The 19,308-nt window shown below is 50.8% G+C and overlaps 1 protein-coding gene across 1 annotated transcript in view; it reads left to right on the plus strand.

The window, feature by feature from the left end:
* The window catches only part of GLI2 (GLI family zinc finger 2), a 246,406-nt gene that overhangs the window by 174,378 nt on the left and 52,720 nt on the right, over nt 1-19,308 (plus strand). The window contains exons 5-6 of the mRNA XM_089680618.1: nt 248-439; nt 18,760-18,961. Of these exons, the coding sequence (XP_089536744.1) occupies nt 248-439; nt 18,760-18,961 (394 nt within the window). The remainder of the gene's footprint in view (nt 1-247; nt 440-18,759; nt 18,962-19,308) is intronic.

A 19,308-nucleotide genomic window follows, 5' to 3' on the forward strand; every position in this document is an offset into this window, starting at 1 on the left:
GTATTTCCAGTAAAATTACAGAGAATAATATGGAGGTATCCCGACCCACAGAGCCGATCCAACTACCTCTGAGGTATCAAGTAGGAATTGTTTTTCTCTTCGGAGGCCACTATTGCCGCACGTTGGAGGTGTGGACTGGTTTTGCCTCCTCTGGATCTAACTTTCTGAATTATGTTAAGTTTTTTTTTTTCAGCCTAATTATCTTTGTCCCTGACCTGTAACACTGGCCTGTCCTCTTTCCCTACAGTTGCCCATGAGCACTTGAAAGAAAGAGGCATCTTTGGTATCGCGCCTCCTCCACCTGGAGTCAACCCCGCCGATTACTATCACCAGATGACCCTTCTAGCCAGTCACCCCAATCCCTATGGAGAGCTGCTGCTGCAAGGTGGAGCTGCGGGTGCTGGGAGCCATCTTCATGAGTACCTGACACCTATGGATGGTAAGTCGCTGCCTAATGAATTATGTTTTCTACTCTTTACTCTCATAAGACCAGCAAAGCCAATCTTAGAAACCATCAGGCTGCTGTCTGGCGCCATATTGGATGCGTCCTCCATACTGCAGTAACCTTAGAACTAATTGTTTGGGATTACAGACCAATGCCTGAAAAAACGCAATAATGCAGAAATACTTAAAGCTGAACTCTGGCCAAGAACCTTTCATTTAAATACTTCTTCTCTCTCTCTTCTTCTTCTTCTTCTACTTCTTCTTCTTCTCCTTCTTCTCCTCATTCTTCTCCTCTTTCTCCTTCTCCTCTTTCTCCTTCTCCTCCTTCTCCTTCTTCTCCTCCTTCTACTTCTCCTCCTTCTACTCCTTCTTCTCCTTCTCCTCCTCCTTCTCCTTCTCCTCCTCCTTCTCCTTCTCCTTCTCCTTCTCTTTCTCCTTCTCCTTCTACTCCTTCTTCTCCTTTTCCTCCTCCTTCTCCTTCTCCCTCTCCTCCTCCTCCTTCTCCTTCCTCCTCTGCTGCCTGTCTTTGATTTAGCAATACTTTATATGAAGATCAATGACTTGTATTGTCACAGTTGGCACTGCCAGCTTCTAGGTAGAGTTAGCCAGAGGGACCCATCAAAATTTTGCTATGGGACCCCATTCCTGTAGTAATGTCCATGGGTACGTGACCTTACCATTTATTCACTCTACTGCCACTCACATATGCTGCCAAAACACACACAGGACTATGCAAATTCCCATCTGCTTCTTCATGGCAGACTCAGACCCAGCAGTTGGCCAATCAGGTGGTCCTGCGGGTATTTCCTGGCTGGGAATCAGAAGAGGCAGTGAAGATGTAAATGTACAATGTGCTTCATACAGTAAAGTGAAGGTATATAGGAGGTAACAGGTTCTCTTGAAAGCAATCTGACCAGAATCATCCTGGTCATGAAAGAAGGAATTACCCCTGGTCACAAAGGCAGAAGTTACCCCTGGTCATGAAGACAGGAATTGCCCCTGGTCATGGAGGTAAGAATTATCCCTGGTCACAAAGGCAGGAGTTACCCCTGGTCATGAAGACAGGAATTGCCCCTGGTCATGGAGGTAGGAATTATCCCTGGTCACAAAGGCAGGAGTTACCCCTGGTCACGGAGGTAGGAATTACCCCTGGTCACGGAGGTAGGAATTACCCCTGGTCACGGAGGTAGGAATTACCCTTGGTCTTGAAGACAGGAATTACCCCTGGCTATGAAGGTAGGAATTACCTGTGGTCAGGAAGGTAGGAATTATGCCTGGCCATGAAGACAGGAATTATCCCTGGTCAGGAAGGTAGGAATTATCCCTGGTCATGAAGGCAGGAATTATCCCTGGTCATGAAGGCAGGAATTATCCTTGGTCATGAAGGTAGAAATTACCCGTGGTCATTAAGGTAGGAATTACCCTTGGTCAGGAAGGTAGGAAGTATCCTTGGTCATGGAGGTAGGAATTGCCCCTGGTGAAGGAGGAAGGTATTACCCTGGTCATGAAGTCAAGATTTACCCCTGGTCAAGGAAGCAAACGTTACTCCTGGTCATGAAGACAGGAATTACTACTGATCAAGGAGAAAGGAATTACCGTCCTTTGGTCATGAGGACCGGAATGAACCTTTTTCATGAAGGCAGGAATTACCTCTGGTCATGGAGGGAGGAATTACCTCTGGTCATGGAGGCAGGAATTACCTCTGGTCATGGAGGGAGGAATTACCTCTGGTCATGGAGGCAGGAATTACCTCTGGTCATGGAGGGAGGAATTACCTCTGGTCATGGAGCGAGGAATTACCTCTGGTCATGGAGGGAGGAATTACTTCTGGTCATAGAGGGAGGAATTACTTCTGGTCATGGAGGCAGGAATTACCTCTGGTCATGGAGGCATGAATTACCTCTGGTCATGGAGGCATGAATTACCTCTGGTCATGGAGGCATGAATTACCTCTGGTCATGGAGGCATGAATTACCTCTGGTCATGGAGGCAGGAATTACCTCTGGTCATGGAGGGAGGAATTACCTCTGGTCATGGAGGCAGGAATTACCCCTGATCATGTCAGTAGGAACTACCCCTGGTTATGAAGGGGTTATTTGCAGTTGCAGATGTTGTAGAAGTTTGGAAAATGCGTTTGCTCCCCATCAGGGGTCGGGTTCATATTTTCCTGCTCTCCATCGCCTTTGGGGGGGGCTCAAGCTTTAATTCCGCACGACCCTTCCCAGCCGCCTTTTGTACGCAGTGAATACTTTATCCGGCTGTTTTCATACTTTTGGCCCCCGTGTTGTTTTAAGATGACAACGTCTGATGGAGAGGCGCATTTTTCTCCCTCTGGATCGAGTTTCTCGATTAAATTATTTCTAATCTCAGAACCGTTCTCAGGTTCCAGGTAACACGGAGCTTTCATCGCGTCAGGATTCAAACATGCTCCCCGGGCTGTTAACCCCTCACCTGCCGAATGCTTCTGCAATTGAAAAAAAGCGATTCGCTCGGAGGAGACTAAACCCCCCTCGAAGGTTTTGCCACCACTTGTGATTCTTGTAGGAAAATACGTGATCTAGGTCAGCTTTCCAGCCAACATTCCAAAATACTTAAAGCTGAACTCCGGGTGGACAGAAAAGACACAAATGAATGCGGCTCTGGAATCATTAATTACCAGGGGCGGACTGACCATTTGGAAACTCGGGCACTGCCTGAGGGCCCGAGGTCAGTAGGGGGCCCCATGAGATGCCCCTGGTACCTTTTTCATAGGCTTTTTTGAGTTTGGGCAAGGACACAGGGGCCCCATGATCCCCTATTGCCCGGGGGCCCCTTGAGTTGTCAGTCCGCCCCTGTTAATTACTGTAATGAATTACTACAATGCGAGGCGATGTGAGGTGAGGCGATGCGGTGCTATTTCCCAGGACATTAAGGCAATGCACATACCTTTCAGCAAGCCACAACGCACCATAGGGCACTGTATTGTTATGACCCAGGTGACTTTAGGAACATTTTGGTGCATTGGGAACCACTTGACCCCCCCGGACCAATTCTGACCTTTCTCACTTGCATGTCAAAATCAGCATTTTGTTGCTATAAAATTACTTTGAACCCCCAAACATTACATGGAGGACCTGTAGAATAAAATGGCGGGTGTGTGGCCATTTTTGTACGTTGCAGGATATTTGCGCAGCCATTTTTAAAAAGCTAATTTTTAGGAAAAAATACAATTTAATGAATTTTAGCGCTCACAGTCACAATGAAATACCCAATTTTTTGCTAAAATATAAAAGAGGACGTTACGCCCGCGGAGTGGCGACAAACTATGGAACTTAAGAATCTCCATAGGTGACATTTTATAAGCCTTTACAGGTTTGCAGTTTCGAGTTACACAGGAGGTCTGGTGATAGAATTAATGCCCTCGCTCTGACGTTCGCGGCGATACCTCACATGCGTGGTGAGAACAACAGTGCTTATCTCCAGCTTCCAGTACTTTCCGGAGACATGCCTCGGCAATCGTGATGGGAAAGCTAGCTATGCAATCTGTTGTTGGATAGGACCCCCCTTCCCCCACAGACATCCGACAACGCAGCCAGCAAAGAGATCACCAGCACGTATCTCCAGCTCCCAGCACTTTCCAGAGACTAACACCGCAATAGGGATGAGGAAGCTAGCTATGGGATATGTTGTTGGATAGGACACCCCCTTCCCCCACATCCATCCGACAACGCAGCCAGCAAAGAGATCACCAGTGCTTATCTCCAGCTCCCAGCACTTTCTGGAGACTAACGCCGCAATAGGGATGGGAAATCTAGCTATGGGATCTGTTGTTGGATAGGACACCCCCTTCCCCCACAGCCATCCAACAATGCAGCCAGCAAGGAGATCACCAGCACTTATCTCCAGCTCCCTGCACTTTCTGGAGACATGCATTGGTAATACTGATGGGAAAGCTAGCTATATGATCGTTGTATAGGACACCCCCTTCCCCCAAAGCCATTCGACAACGCAGCCAGCAAAGAGATCAGCAGTGCTTATCTCCAGCTCCCAGCACTTTCCAGAGACTAACGCCGCAATAGGGATGGGAAAGCTACCTATGCGATCTGTTGTTGGATAAGACACTCCCCCTTCCCCCAAAGCCATTCGACAACACAGCCAGCAAAGAGATGACCAGTGCTTATCTCCAGCTCCCAGCTCTTTCCGGTGATAAGTGCCCCAATAGGGATGGGAAAGCTAGCTATGCGATATCTCGTTGGATAGGACACCCCCCTTCCCCCACAGCCATTCGACAACGCAGCCATCAAAAATATCGCTAGTGGTTATCTCCAGCTCCCAGCTCTTTCTGGAGACATGTGCTGGCAATAGGGAAGGGAAAGCTAGCTATGCAATATGTTGTTTATTAGGACACCCCCTTCCCCCACAGCCGTCCGACAACGCAGCCAGCAAAGAGATGACCAGTGCTTATCTCCAGCTCCCAGCACTTTCCAGAGACTAACACCGCAATAGGGATGGGAAAGCTAGCTATGTGATCTGTCATTGGATAAGACACCCCCTTCCCCCACAGCCATTCAACAACGCAGCCAGCAAAGAGATGACCAGTGCTTATCTTCAGCTTCCAGCACTTTCCAGAGACAAGTGCCAGAAGGAGGAACAGGAAGGGGCAAAACATGTCAGCCTCCTGTTCTTCTGCATTCATCTTCCCAGAGCTTACTCTGGGAAGGTGCTGGGAACCGGAGATAAGCACCGGCTCTCAGGGCCATCTTAATGCATGGGCACTGCCCAGGGGCTCCAGGTGCGTGGGGGGCCCCATGATAATTTTGCATTACATCATACTTGCCAACTGTCCCGGATTTGCCAGGACAATCATGCATTTTACTAAACTGTCCCTGGGGATGGCCGTGTCCCGGAACCTGTACTGTGCCCTCCTGATCCCCTTCCCCCCCCCCCCCGTACTGTGCCCCTTTGCCATGACAGTAGGTGCATGAATTGGGGGCAGCTGGTAGGGGCCCCAGAGCATTACTTTGCCCAGAGGCCCTTGATGCCATTAAGACAGCCATGCCGGCTCTCAATGCAATGCTTGCTAGCTGTGTTGTCGGTCAGCCGTGGAGGGAAGGGGGTGCCCGGTGTGACCACTAGCCATGACAGTAGGTGTATAAATTGGGGGCAGCTGGTAGGGGCCCCAGAGCATTACTTTGCCCAGAGGCCCTTGATGCCATTAAGACAGCCCTGCCAGCTCTCAATGCAATCATCTGCTTGCTATCTGTGTTGTCGGACTGCGATGGAGGGAAGGGGGGCGCCCAGTCTGACCACTAGCCATGACAGTAGGTGTATAAATTGGGGGCGGCTGGTAGGGGCCCCAGGGGGTTACTTTGCCCAGAGGCCCTTGATCCCATTAAGACAGCCCTCCTAGCTCTCAATGCAATGCCTGCTAGCTGTGTTGTCGGACGGCCGTGGAGGGAAGGGGGGCACCCGGTATGACCCCTAGCCATGACAGTAGGTGTATAAATTGAGTAGGGGCCCCAGGACATTAATGTGCCGCAACGTGCATTAAGACACTAAATTAGTCCTACATGTATTTTTACTATCATGCAAGGAGTACAAATACCTGAATTATTTGGTATCCCCCAGCCCTTGTACAACAGGGCTCAGACTGGGAGAGGGAGAAGCAGAAAAAAGAGCCAATCATTCGTGCTGCAGTGCTTGTGTGCTTTTAAGGGGCATGATGATAGGAGGAGAGAGCAGAGTGACAGAGAGAATCTCATCCGTCGGCTCTTGTTATCTCTCACGGTCCAATCACAGGCTGTGGGGGAGGGACAAGACTCCTAAGTGTAACCTAAAAAAAAGGTCTCCTGCCCTGCCAGACGGGGCTGTGCTGTGTGGCGGAGCTGTGCAAATCTCAGGGCTGGATGTACAGAAATGCAAACCGTTCCCTTAGATGTATTTCATGTGTCTTTAGCTGTTTGCCTGGAGTTCAGCTGTAAGTAAAAGCTTAGCGAGCGTTCGACTTCCTGCGCGACTGCGCCCCCCCGTCTCCCGCCGGCCCCTCGGCGCACAATGTTTGCCATTGTCTCGGTACGCCATTAATTGCATCCTGATGTTTTCTCCCGAGCGCGGTTACCCTCTGACCGGCGTAGAAGCTGCCGTGTTTTCACAAGGACCGATCGGATTACCCGGCCGCCGGTCGCCCTGTCATCATTCGCTGCCTTTAATCAGCCGCGGCGACTCTTGTTTTTCCAATCAAACAAAAGCAAAATGATTTGCAGATTTCTGGTAGCGGCTGCGCCGGTCACTTTGTAACCCCCGGCCCCTCCCCCCCCAAAAAAGGAAAAATCGTTTTTTGTGGTTTCTTCATATTTGCCGTTACGAGTTCCAGAGCGAGGTGTTTACTGCGACGACGCTCGTATAACGGCGTCATAAAACGATACTTTGTATCCTCCGCCATCGCAGATCTCACGAAAATGAAGAATACTTCCAACCAAGAAACCAACGCATCGACCTAAGGGCCGGTTCACAGCAGAACGCGGCGCGGGAAAGGCGCGTTGTGCGCACGTTGCCAAAGTATTGTTAACGGAACCCCCAATGCAGATCGCAATGACACTGCCTTTGTGTACCCAAGTACCGTGCCATTTGTGGCGCGGCGCATTTTCAAAGTGATGCGTGCATCACTTTCGCAGCCCAAAATAAAAGCGCGCGGGATTCGCACAGCAACGGGGCGCATGTTCGTATGCCATTCCTGTGTTGCAACCGCGCGTTGCGTTTGCAGTGCCACTAACTGGTAATGGCGCCCCAATCGCAAGTGGCAGACTCACCTTTGTTGTGTGATGAAAAGCGCTACAAACGTGCCAAAATGTGCGCTGAAAAAATACCCGACGCGCCACGACCAAAAAAAAGGTTCCGGAGCCTTTTTGGGGCCCACATGGAAGAAAAATATATTTGAAATATATTTTTAAAATATTCTTCCCAAATATATTGACATATATTTGAAATGCTACAATTTTGGCCGTATTCAATATATACATATTTGTAAAAAATACCGCCTGCAGCATCTTTGGGGCGTGTTTTGGGAGTTAAAAAAAAACTCCCCAAAAACGCCTCTTCCCATTTAACCACATGCTGCCCAGCCACTGTAGAAATACGGTGGCAGGGCGGCACGGCTGGGCAAAACCACGTTTTAAAACGTGTGTTTTGTAAACAGGTAGGGGGCGCGCGCGAGGTGCGCCGCCGCCCTACCTGTCCCGCCGATCACAGCCACAGATGTCAGTCGCCTGGTCACAGACGGTCGTTACCGGCTATGTCCCGGCGATCAGCGGCAATCACTGACAGAGAGCACAGCTGCAGTAGCTGTGCTTTCTGTCAGTTCCCTGACAGCTCCAGGACACGCTGATTGGGACAGAAGAGTTTCTCTCTCCTATCAGCGGTGTCCCGTGCAGCACACACCCCCGCCCCACCCCCTAGTAAAACACTCCCCTCACACAGTTAACCCTTTCCCTGAATAATAAAGTTAACCCCTTCCTCCCCAGTGCCATTAGTACAGTGTCAGTGTTTTTTTTTTTTGCACTGATCACTGTATTGGTGTCACTGGGGATGTCAGTGACCCCAAGTCAGTACCCCCCAATGTCAGAATGTCCGCCGCAGTCCTGCAGTCCCGCCATAAGTCACTGATCGCCGCCATTATTAGTATAAAAAAAATGAAAAATCCCAGTATCTTTCCCGCCATTTGTAAACGCTATAACTTTCACGTAAACCAATTAATTTACACGTATTGGGGTTTTTTTTTTAGCAAAGACATGTCGCAGAATACATTTTGGCAGAAATTTATGACTAAATTTGATTTTTAAATTTTTTTTTACTGGCCATGTTTTATAGCAAAAAGTCCCAAATATTGTTTTTTTTCCTCAAAATTGTCAGCCTTTTTTTTATAGCGCAAAAAATAACCGCACAGGCGATCAAATACCACCGAAAGAAAGCTCAATTTGTGGGAAAAAAAAGGATGTAAATTCCATTTATGTACCATGTTGCATGACCGCGCAATTGTCCGTTAAACTAGCGCAGCGCTGTATAGCAGAAAAATGGCGTAAATTGCAATCTATCCCATAGTTTGTAGACGCTATAACTTCCACACAAAGCAATCAATATACACTTATTGGGATTTTTTTTACCAAAAACATGGAGCAGAATACATTTTGGCCTAAATTTATAACCAACTTTGAGTTTATTATATATTTTTTATAGCTGAAAGTAAAAAATATTGTTTTTCTTCAAAATTTGTGGCCTTTTTTTGTTTATAGCGTGAAAAATAAAAAGCGCACAGGTGATCAAATACCACCGAAAGAAAGCTCTATTTGTGTGAAAAAAAGGACGTAAATTTAATTTGGGTGCAGCGTTGCATGACCGCGCAATTATCAGTTGAATTAGTGCAGCGCCGAGTAGCAAAAAGAGGCGTGGTCATTAAGGGGGGTAAATCCTCAGGAGGTAAAGTGGTTAAATCAATGGAAAACGCCTAAAAAATGCCTCAAAACCGCCTCTGAGAATCGGTTTTGATGCAGTTTTTAAGTCACGTGTCTTTAAAAAAACGCCTAGAAAGCGCAGAAAAAAACGTGGTAAAAACGCCTATGTGTTTTTGATGTGTTTTTGCGGCGAATCAGTGTGAAAGTAGCCTAAGGGCCGTTCACACTTGCATCACGCAGTCTGCGTTTCTTTGTAATTCCCGTGCGTTCCCATGTGGTCACCTTTGCATCCTATTCATTTGAATGGGCAGCAAGTCACACCGGAACACAAAAAAAGCAGTGCATGCGCCACTTTTCAAAAACGCACCGCGCCAAATCGCGTGGTCCCATGCGATCTGTTGCCTGCACATGCGCTCTGCTTGCGATGTGCGTTTGGAGTGCCGTTCACATAACATTGGCACCCGCAGCAGACTGCAAAGGAAATGCGTTTTGAGCGCAGCGCGGGAACCGGTCCTAAATGGCGCTCGTTTTGAATGGCACCGTACTGCGCCTTGCAGTAGACCGACTCACAATGCCCGGCAACGAACTAACCTTCCTTTTAGCCAATGAAAAGCTTTTTTGGTGCTGTGCGGTTAGAGCCATACATAATGTACGTCTCCGATCGCACCGCACACAAATTGCATGTGATCTGCGCAGGAATGCGGCGCGGTTCCGGTGCGAATCACATGCGATGTACCGCACCGCATGCATGTGAACCCGGGCTTAGGCTCCGAAACGCTCAGGTGTGAATGGGGCCATTGATGTGAATGAGTCCCAAAGTAGACTGAGCTGACTTTGACTTTTAGTACAGTCAGGGGCACCCAACGAGGATGTAGCACTGGTCCTACTGTAGGGCCCCGGGCCCCATTGGTTCAACAGGGGGATCCAGGCAGCTTTACTGTGCAGGCAGTTCCAAAAGCTGCTATTCACAGCTCAGCAACCCCCCCCCCCCAGCTTCTCCTCCTCTACAGCTGTTGGCTGCTGCATGGGGAGCCACGGGGGATCGGTTTCGGAGATTGCTTCAGTTCCTATGGATGAACAGGGAGCCTCTATACAGGCTCCTGTCCAATCATTCTGCAGTGCAGCTGAGGCTGCAGAGAAAGGTTTGGAGGATGAACCAGCCGGCAAGCCTCCAGCAGAAGAGCTGGCATCAGGGCATGGCGTGAATCCCTAAATCTGATCCCTCTGCAGGGAGAGCCACAGGGAGATCGGTTCCAGTACCAATCATTCCTGTGTTCATTCGTAACTGAAGTCTTATTACATTTTGTTTACTATGCTTCAGTTTGTGAATCAACAGGAAGCCTCTGTACAGAGGGCTTCCCGTCCAATCATTCTGCAGTGCAGCTGGCTTCTCCTCCTTTCCATTGTACCAGCTTTCATCTGCTGCAGGGAGAACAACAGGGAGATCAGTTACAGTACCAATCACTCCTGTGTTCATTCCTAACTAAAGTCCTGTTAAATTTTCTTTACTATGCTTCAGTTTGTGAATCAACAGGAAGGCTCTGTACAGAGGACTTCCTGTCCATTCATTCTGCAGTGCAGCTGAGGCTGCAGAGAAAGGTTTGGTGGTCAATCCCTAAATCTGATCCCCCTGTAGCTCCCCTGCAGCCAGCTTCTCTTCTGCTCCCTCCTACCAGCTTTCACCTGCTGCAAGGAGAGCCACAGGGAGATTGGTTCCTGGAACAATCACTCATGTGTTTATTCCTAACTGAAGTCTAGTAAAGTGTGTTTACTATGCTTCAGTTTGTGAATCAGCAGGCAGCCTCTGTACAGAGGGCTTCCCGTCCAATCATTCTGCAGTGCAGCTGAGGCTGTAGAGAATGATTTGGTGTCAATCCCTAAATCTGATCCCCCTGTAGTGCCCCTGCAGCCGGCTTCTCCTCCACTCCATTGTACCAGCTTTCAGCTGCTGCAGGGAGAGCTACTGGGAGATCGGTTCCAGTACCAATCACTCCTGTGTTCATTTGTAACTGAAGTCTTATTACATTTTGTTTACTATGCTTCAGTTTGTGAATCAGCAGGAAGCTAATACAGAGGGCTTCCCGTCCAATCATTCTGCAGTGCAGCCAGCTTCTCCTCCTCTCCATTGTACCAGCTTTCAGCTGCTGCAGGGAGAGCCACAGGGAGATCGGTTCCAGTACCAATCACTCCTGTGTTCATTCCTAACTGAAATCTAGTAAGCTGTATTTACTATGCTTCAGATTGTGCATCAGCAGGAAGCCTCCATACAGAGGCCTTCCCGTCCAATCATTCTGCAGTGCAGCTGAGGCTGTAGAGAATAATTTGGTGTCGATTCCTCTATAGCTCCCCCTGCAGCCGGCTTCTCCTTCTCTCCATTGTATCAGCTTTCAGCTGTTGCGGGGAGAGAGCCACAGGGAGATCGGTTCCAGTACCAATCACTCCTGTGTTCATTCCTAACTGAAGTCTAGTAAAGTGTGTTTACTATGCTTCACTTTGTGAATCAGCAGGAAGCCTCTGTACATAGGGCTTCCCATCCAATCATTCTGCACTGCAGCTGAGGCTGTAGAGAAAGGTTTGCTGGTCAATCCCCAAAAGTGATCCTCCTGTAGCACCCCTGCAGCTGGCTTCTCCTCCTCTCCATTGTACTGGCTTTCAACTGCTGCAGGGAGATCGGTTCCAGTACCAATCACTCCTGTGTTCATTCCTAACTGAAGTCTAGTAAAGTGTGTTTACTATGCTTCAGTTTGTGAATCAGCAGGAAACCTCTGTACAGAGGGCTTCCCATCCAATCATTCTGCAGTGCAGCTGAGGCTGCAAAGAAGGGATTGGGGATCTGCGTCCTCAATCTCGTTCTCTGACTGAAAAGGGGTCAGTTTAAGGGCTCATTCACACAGGTCCTCTGGCTATTGATTGGCTGGTCAGTGCCCTACACCTGCACCCACCCAGTCTGGGGAGGCGGGGCCCTATCAGGTAGGCAGTACGGGGCCCCATCATTTCCAACAGCCACCCTGAGCAAAGTAACAATGTTTCCAGCTCAGCTCTTGATTCCCCTGATTGTTTTTTTTTTGCCTGAAGTTACTCATGGAGGCCTCACACGACCTCTCCTCTTAGCTGCCTGTACTCCTGCGTCACGTGTTCGCCGATCGTTCTCGCCAGCAGGCGCATCGTCCGCGGTTTACATGAATTGTCATATAAATCATTATTTACAATAACATCACGGTCCTGGTTATTAAATCCCCGAATCCAGAGGAGCAGATGGAAAATGTGATCTCAGAGGCCGCGGATCGCTCCCGACGCGACATGTCTTCTCTGCGGATGTCCTAATCCTTCCAAATCTGCCGGAATCCTTCCTGCCCGGGCCTGTCCCATCCCTGTGACCTCAGACTCCGGGGTGAAGGAGCTCGCCGTTCTCAGGGAGCCGCGTTTCCTGAGTTCGCCAACGCGGTCGGCTTTGGCGGCGACGGAGAAGGTCGGCCAGCCTAGAAACCATTCTGACAAGGCTAATGCAGGCCAGACACGGGTCGAATTCCGAACAATTTTTCGGCCAAAAATCGGAAACGTCGTTCGCTCGGTAATCCGATGGCGCCATCGATGATTTTGAAAATCGGCCGACCGAGTCATAAAGTTCCCCCCATATAACAGGCGAAACTTCTGTTCCTTCCAGGTCATGCCTCATGGCGCATATTCTTTTCAGGAAAAACGATCGTACGATTTGACCATCATTGAGTCGAAAATCCGTCATTTTTCATGAATTTTCCAACATGCCCGATCACCGAAAAGGGGAGGAGCCACAAAAATCGGCCGGTGCCATTTACCCCACTAACAGAGCGAAAATCGGCCAATTTATTTTAAGGTCCGATTTTCCGAAGAAAAATCTGTCGAATTTCGACCCATGTATGGCCGGCATAAGGTGGTAATTAAACTCACGGAGGGCCTAATGCAGGCCATACACGGGTCGAACCACGAACGATTTTTCATCCGAAAATTGAAAACGTCATTCGCTCGGTAATCCGATGGCGCCATCGATGATTTCGAAAATTGGCCGACCGAGTCATAAAGTTCCCCCCATATAACAGGCGAAACTTCTGTTCCTTCCAGGTCACGGCTCATGCGTGTATTCTTTTCAGGAAAAACGATCGTACGATTTGACCATCATGGAGTCGAAAATCGATCGTTTTTCATGAATTTTCCAACATGCCCGATCACCGAAAAGGGGAGGAGCCACAAAAATCGGCCGGTGCCATTGTCCCCACTAACAGAGCGAAAATCGTCCGATTATTCTTAGGTCCGATTTTGCCGATTTTTTTCAAGTTTTTGATGTTTTTGACGCGTTTTTGATATATTTTTTATGTGTTTTTGATGTGTTCCAGTTAATTTTTTCCTCTCTTTTTTTCTTCAATTTAAATAGGGATGTGTGCATTTTTGGTTAGTTTTGGTGCTTTCCAGTGCGTTTTTGGTACGTTTTGTTGCAATTTAATGCGTTTTACCGCGTTCCAGTACAGTTCTGTGCAGAAAAAAATGCAGCCTGTTTTACTTTTTTTTTTTTTTGCATCCAGAACGCACCGGAACTGCGAGCACTGATGTGAACGATGACACTGACCACCATATCACCGACTTTCTGTGCGTTTTGGATGCAGAAAAGACGCAACTGAAACGCGCGTGGTGTGAACCGGCCCTCAGAAGTGAATGCAGCCTGAGTGTGGGGTAGGAAGTTGTCGCGTCCACGTTGAAAAGTTGCAGTTTAACCGCCTCCCGCCCGCCATGTAAGGTAATGACGGGCGCAAGGCGGTTCTCTCGTTCTGGGAGGACGTCATATGACGTCCTCCCATTCTCACTGCGCATTCGTGGCTCTAGGGGCGCGCAGCGTGGCGATCGGTGGTGCGCTGTGTCCCGGATCATTGATCAATGGAAAGAGCCGAAGACGTCGGCTCGGTCATGTGATCAGCTGTGTCCAATCACAGCTGATCGCATGTAAATATGGAAATGCAGGTTATCGGCATTTCTCTTCTTACGAGCCGTCACGCTGACAGGAGAGGAGAGAAGAGCCGGTAATCGGCATTCCTTAGAGGGGACATCTACACTGATCATCAGTGTATCCCCAGCAGTGCCACCTGTCAGTACTCTTCAATGCCACCTCAATGCCACCTATCAGTGCCCATCTGAGCTGCCTTTCAGTGCCACCTATCAGTGCTGCCAATCAGTGGCACCTATCAGTGCCAGTCAGTGCACATCAGTGCCATATATGAGTGCTGCCTTTCAGTGCCCATCAGTGATGCCTGTCAATGCCCATCAGTGCCACCTACCAGTGCCTCCTCATCAGTGCCCATCAGTGCCACCTGTCAGTGTCCATCAGTGCAGCCTATCAGTGCCCATCACTGCAGCCTCATTAGTGCACATCAGTGAAGGAGAAAAATCACTTGTTTACAAAATTTTATAACAAAAACTAAGAAAAAACTTTTTTTTTCAAAATTTTCTGTTGTTTTTGGTTTGTTTAGCAAAAAATATAACCCCCCCCCCAGAGGTGATTAAATACCACCAAAAGAAAGCTCTATCTGTCTAAAAAATGATAAATAATTTCATATGGGTACAGTGTTGCATGACCGCGCAATTGTCATTCAAAGTGCGACAGCGCTGAAAGCTGGAAGTTGGCCTGGACAGGAAGGGGGTAGAAGTGCCCGAGGGAAAGGAAGGGGGTAGAAGTGCCCGGGAGGCAGGAAGGGGGTAGAAGTGCCCGGGAGGCAGGAAGGGGTTAGAAGTGCCCTGTAGGCAGGAAGGGGGTAGAAGTGCCCGGGAGGCAGGAAGGGGGTAGAAGTGCCCTGTAGGCAGGAAGGGGGTAGAAGTGCCCGGGAGGCAGGAAGGGGGTAGAAGTGCCCTGTAGGCAGGAAGGAGGTGGAAGTGCCCTGTAGGCAGGAAGGGGGTAGAAGTGCCCTGTAGGCAGGAAGGGGGTAGAAATGCCCGGGAGGCAGGAAGGGGGTAGAAGTGCCCGTAGGCAGGAAGGGGGTAGAAGTGCCCGGTAGGCAGGAAGGGGGTAGAAGTGCCCGGGAGGCAGGAAGGGGGCAGAAGTGCCCGGGAGGCAGGAAGGGGGTAAAAGTGCCCGGTAGGCAGGAAGGGGGTAAAAGTGCCCGGTAGGCAGGAAGGGGGTAGAAGTGCCCGGTAGGCAGGAAGGGGGTAGAAGTGCCCGGGGGGCAGGAAGGGGGTAGAAGTGCCCGGGAGGCAGGAAGGGGGTAGAAGTGCCCGGGAGGCAGGAAGGGGGTAGAAGTGCCCAGTAGGCAGGAAGGGGGTAAAAGTGCCCAGTAGGCAGGAAGGGGGTAGAAGTGCCCGGTAGGCAGGAAGGGGGTAGAAGTGCCTGGTAGGCAGGAAGGGGGTAGAAGTGCCCGGGGGGCAGGAAGGGGGTAGAAGTGCCCTGTAGGCAGGAAGGGGGTAGAAGTGCCCTGTAGGCAGGAAGGGGGTAGAAGTGCCCGGGGGGCAGGAAGGGGGTAGAAGTGCCCTGTAGGCAGGAAGGGGGTAAAAGTGCCCGGTAGGCAGGAAGGGGGTAGAAGTGCCCGGGGGGCAGGAAGGGGGTAGAAGTGCCCGGGAGGCAGGAAGGGGGTAGAAGTGCCCGGGAGGCAGGAAGGGGGTAGAAGTGCCCAGTAGGCAGGAAGGGGGTAAAAGTGCCCAGTAGGCAGGAAGGGGGTAGAAGTGCCCGGTAGGCAGGAAGGGGGTAGAAGTGCCCGGTAGGCAGGAAGGGGGTAGAAGTGCCCGGGGGGCAGGAAGGGGGTAGAAGTGCCCTGTAGGCAGGAAGGGGGTAGAAGTGCCCTGTAGGCAGGAAGGGGGTAGAAGTGCCCTGTAGGCAGGAAGGGGGTAGAAGTGCCCGAGGGGCAGGAAGGGGGTAGAAGTGCCCGGTAGGCAGGAAGGGGGTAGAAGTGCCCGGGAGGCAGGAAGGGGGTAGAAGTGCCCTGTAGGCAGGAAGGGGGTAGAAGTGCCCGGTAGGCAGGAAGGGGGTAGAAGTGCCCGGTAGGAGGGGGTTAAGATTCTCAGCTTCCTTGCGTCTTTCCATCGTCATACTTTTCTACATTCTTGTACTTCTACGCTCATTGGCCGCCCCTCTATACCGGACTTGGTCAGCCCCATTGGCGCGGCCCCCCCTGACCTCCCCGTACGCCGGTGACGGAGCCGCTCTCAGAATGCGCGGGAGCGACATAAATCACAGCCAACGAGAAGAGGAAAGAAATGAGCACAAAGTTTTCCTTTTGCTTTGAATAATTTATCAGGGGAAGTGGCACATTAATAAAGTGGCCTCCCCAGGGGTGGGCGGCTAACAGAGATAAATATGGCTGCCAGCGTTGTCCTGCTTTCGCCAGCGAATGGAGGGAGAGCAGGAAAAACGCATCGAAATAGTTCGCTCCCAAATCTCGTGTCATTTTTCATGCCGGGCCGGGTAATTATAGCCACAGAAGCAAAATTCTCCGTGTTCATTACACTCAGGCCGAGCAGCTCGAAGGAATGATGCCACCCCCCCTCCGGTGTGCCGTATGGTAGAGAAACAAAGAGGCGGCGAGGCTGCTGGATGATCTGGTTGTAGGGAGAGGGGATTGCTTGTGTGTGGATCTAAACCCAAAAAGAACAATGTCACCCAGAGCAGCCATTAGTGGAGGTGGCTGCATTAGTTCTCTTCTTTTTTTTTTTTTTTTCAGGCTCAGTGATCCTGCCAACAACACACTTCTTGTCCCTTGGCCCTGATTGGTTGTCATTAGATTAGGATGATTAAACAGAATCTGCACCTCCTTATATCAGGTGCCCCTATAACAGTCCCCCTTTACATCAGGTGTCCCCATCAGAGTACCTCCTTACATCACTTGTCCCCATCAGAGTGCCCCCTTACATCAATTGTCCCCATCAGAGTGCCCCCTTACATCAACTGTCCCCAACAGAGTGCCCCCTTACATCACTTGTCCCCATCAGAGTACCTCCTTACATCACTTGTCCCCATCAGAGTGCCCCCTTACATCAATTGTCCCCATCAGAGTGCCCCCTTACATCAACTGTCCCCAACAGAGTGCCCCCTTACATCACTTGTCCCCATCAGAGTGCCCCCTTACATCAACTGTCCCCAACAGAGTGCCCCCTTACATCACTTGTCTCCATCAGAGTGCCCCCTTACATCACTTGTCCCCATCAGAGTGCCCCCTTACATCACTTGTCTCCATCAGAGTGCCCCCTTACATCACCTGTCCCCATCAGAGTGCCCCCTTACATCAACTGTCCCCAACAGAGTGCCCCCTTACATCACTTGTCCCCATCAGAGTGCCCCCTTACATCAACTGTCCCCAACAGAGTGCCCCCTTACATCAACTGTCCCCAACAGAGTGCCCCCTTACATCAACTGCCCCCATCAGAGTGCCCCCTTACATCAACTGTCCCCAACAGAGTGCCCCCTTACATCAACTGTCCCCAACAGAGTGCCCCCTTACATCAACTGTCCCCAACAGAGTGCCCCCTTACATCAATTGCCCCCATCAGAGTGCCCCCTTACATCAATTGTCCCCAACAGAGTGCCCCCTTACATCAATCGTTCCCATCAGAGTGCCCCCTTACATTACTTGTCCCCATCAGAGTGCCCCCTTACATCAATCGTTCCCATCAGAGTGCCCCCTTATATCACTTGTCCCCATCAGAGTGCCCCCTTTACATCAACTGTGCCCAACAGAGTGCCCCCTTATATCACTTGTCCCCATCAGAGTGCCCCCTTTACATCAACTGTGCCCAACAGAGTGCCCCCTTATATCACTTGTCCCCATCAGAGTGCCCCCTTACATCAACTGTCCCCATCAGAGTGCCCCCTTACATCAACTGTCCCCATCAGAGTGCCCCCTCACATCAATTGCCCCATCAGAGTGCCCCCTTACATCACTTGTCCCCATCAGAGTGCCCCCTTACATCACTTGTCCCCATCAGAGTGCCCCCTTACATCACTTGTCCCCATCAGAGTGCCCCCTTTACATCAACTGTGCCCAACAGAGTGCCCCCTTACATCAACTGTCCGCAACAGAGTGCCCCCTTACATCAACTGTCCCCAACAGAGTGCCCCCTCACATCAATTGCCCCATCAGAGTGCCCCGTTACATCAACTGACCCCATCAGAGTGCCTCATGGATCAGTGGATGCACTCTTAGAGACCTGGGGGATGGGGGGACAGGCCACCCCAGCACCCCCGTAGATCCGAGCCTGGTCCCGGGCCATGTCCTGGGATCACAGCATGGACTGTATGTGCGGTAATTCCAAAAGGCATTGATTGCAGAGACTGGGGCAGCGAGTGGGCAGTCCCCACAAATGCAGAGGTGGGTTCTGGGGATGGCCCACCAACATGGCGGGGTCTGGGGATGGCCCACCCACGTGGAGGAGTCTGGGGATGGCCCACCAACGTGGCGGGGTCTGGGGATGGTCCACCCACGTGGAGGAGTCTGGGGATGGCCCACCAACGTGGCGGGGTCTGGGGATGGTCCACCCACGTGGAGGAGTCTGGGGATGGCCCACCAACGTGGCGGGGTCTGGGGATGGCCCACCCACGTGGCGGGGTCTGGGGATGACCCACCTACTTGGCGGGGTCTGGGGATGGCCCACCTACTTGGCGGGGTCTGGGGATGGCCCACCTACTTGGCGGGGTCTGGGGATGGCCCACCTACTTGGCGGGGTCTGGTGATGGCCCACCAACGTGGCAGCACACCTGAATACAAATGGGCGTGAGTTTTCTTCTTTGAGTATGCAGACTCCTCCTACTTTCGGGTGACTTTCTGTCAGATACAGAACTACAAGTCCCAGAATGCCCTCCTGGCCTCGGGTTGCACAAGTCGAATATCTATTTTTCGTTGGTTTGCTTTGTGTATGATTTGATCTTTTTGTCGATATTCAGTGTCGCGGTTCTCCAGCCCCCGCCTCACTCCAAGATTGAGCCGCAAGCGGGCGTTGTCCATCTCGCCGTTGTCGGACGCCAGCATCGACCTGCAGACCATGATCCGCACCTCGCCCAACTCGCTGGTGGCGTACATCAATAATTCCAGAAGCAGCTCCGCAGCCAGCGGCTCCTACGGCCACCTATCTGCCGGGGCCATCAGGTAGGTGCATTAGAGACCAGACTTCGAAAAGCTTTGTGACGCATCAGTGCCATCCAGAAGGGGCGGGGCCATCTGCCGATAATTAAAGGGGAACTCCGGCCTTCCCTTCAGTCTTGCATAGTTGCTGCGGCTCCTGTCCTGGACTGAAATGGCCCATTTACACTCCTGCAACTTGTCGTGTGACTTTTGGGGATCAAAGTCGCATGGCAAGCCGCACGCCATGTTTCCCAGCTGTGCAACTTCAAGTCGCAGTGGCTTGAAAGCAGCTCCTGCACTGCTTTGGTCCGACTTTCATGCGATTTGAGGTCAATAGACTTCAATGTAAACCCTCCAAAGTCACGTCTAAA

This window comes from Staurois parvus, unplaced genomic scaffold (assembly GCF_062004578.1).
Source record: "Staurois parvus isolate SC_StPar_1 unplaced genomic scaffold, SC_StPar_1.0 ptg000247l, whole genome shotgun sequence".
Taxonomy (NCBI): Eukaryota; Metazoa; Chordata; class Amphibia; order Anura; family Ranidae; genus Staurois; species Staurois parvus.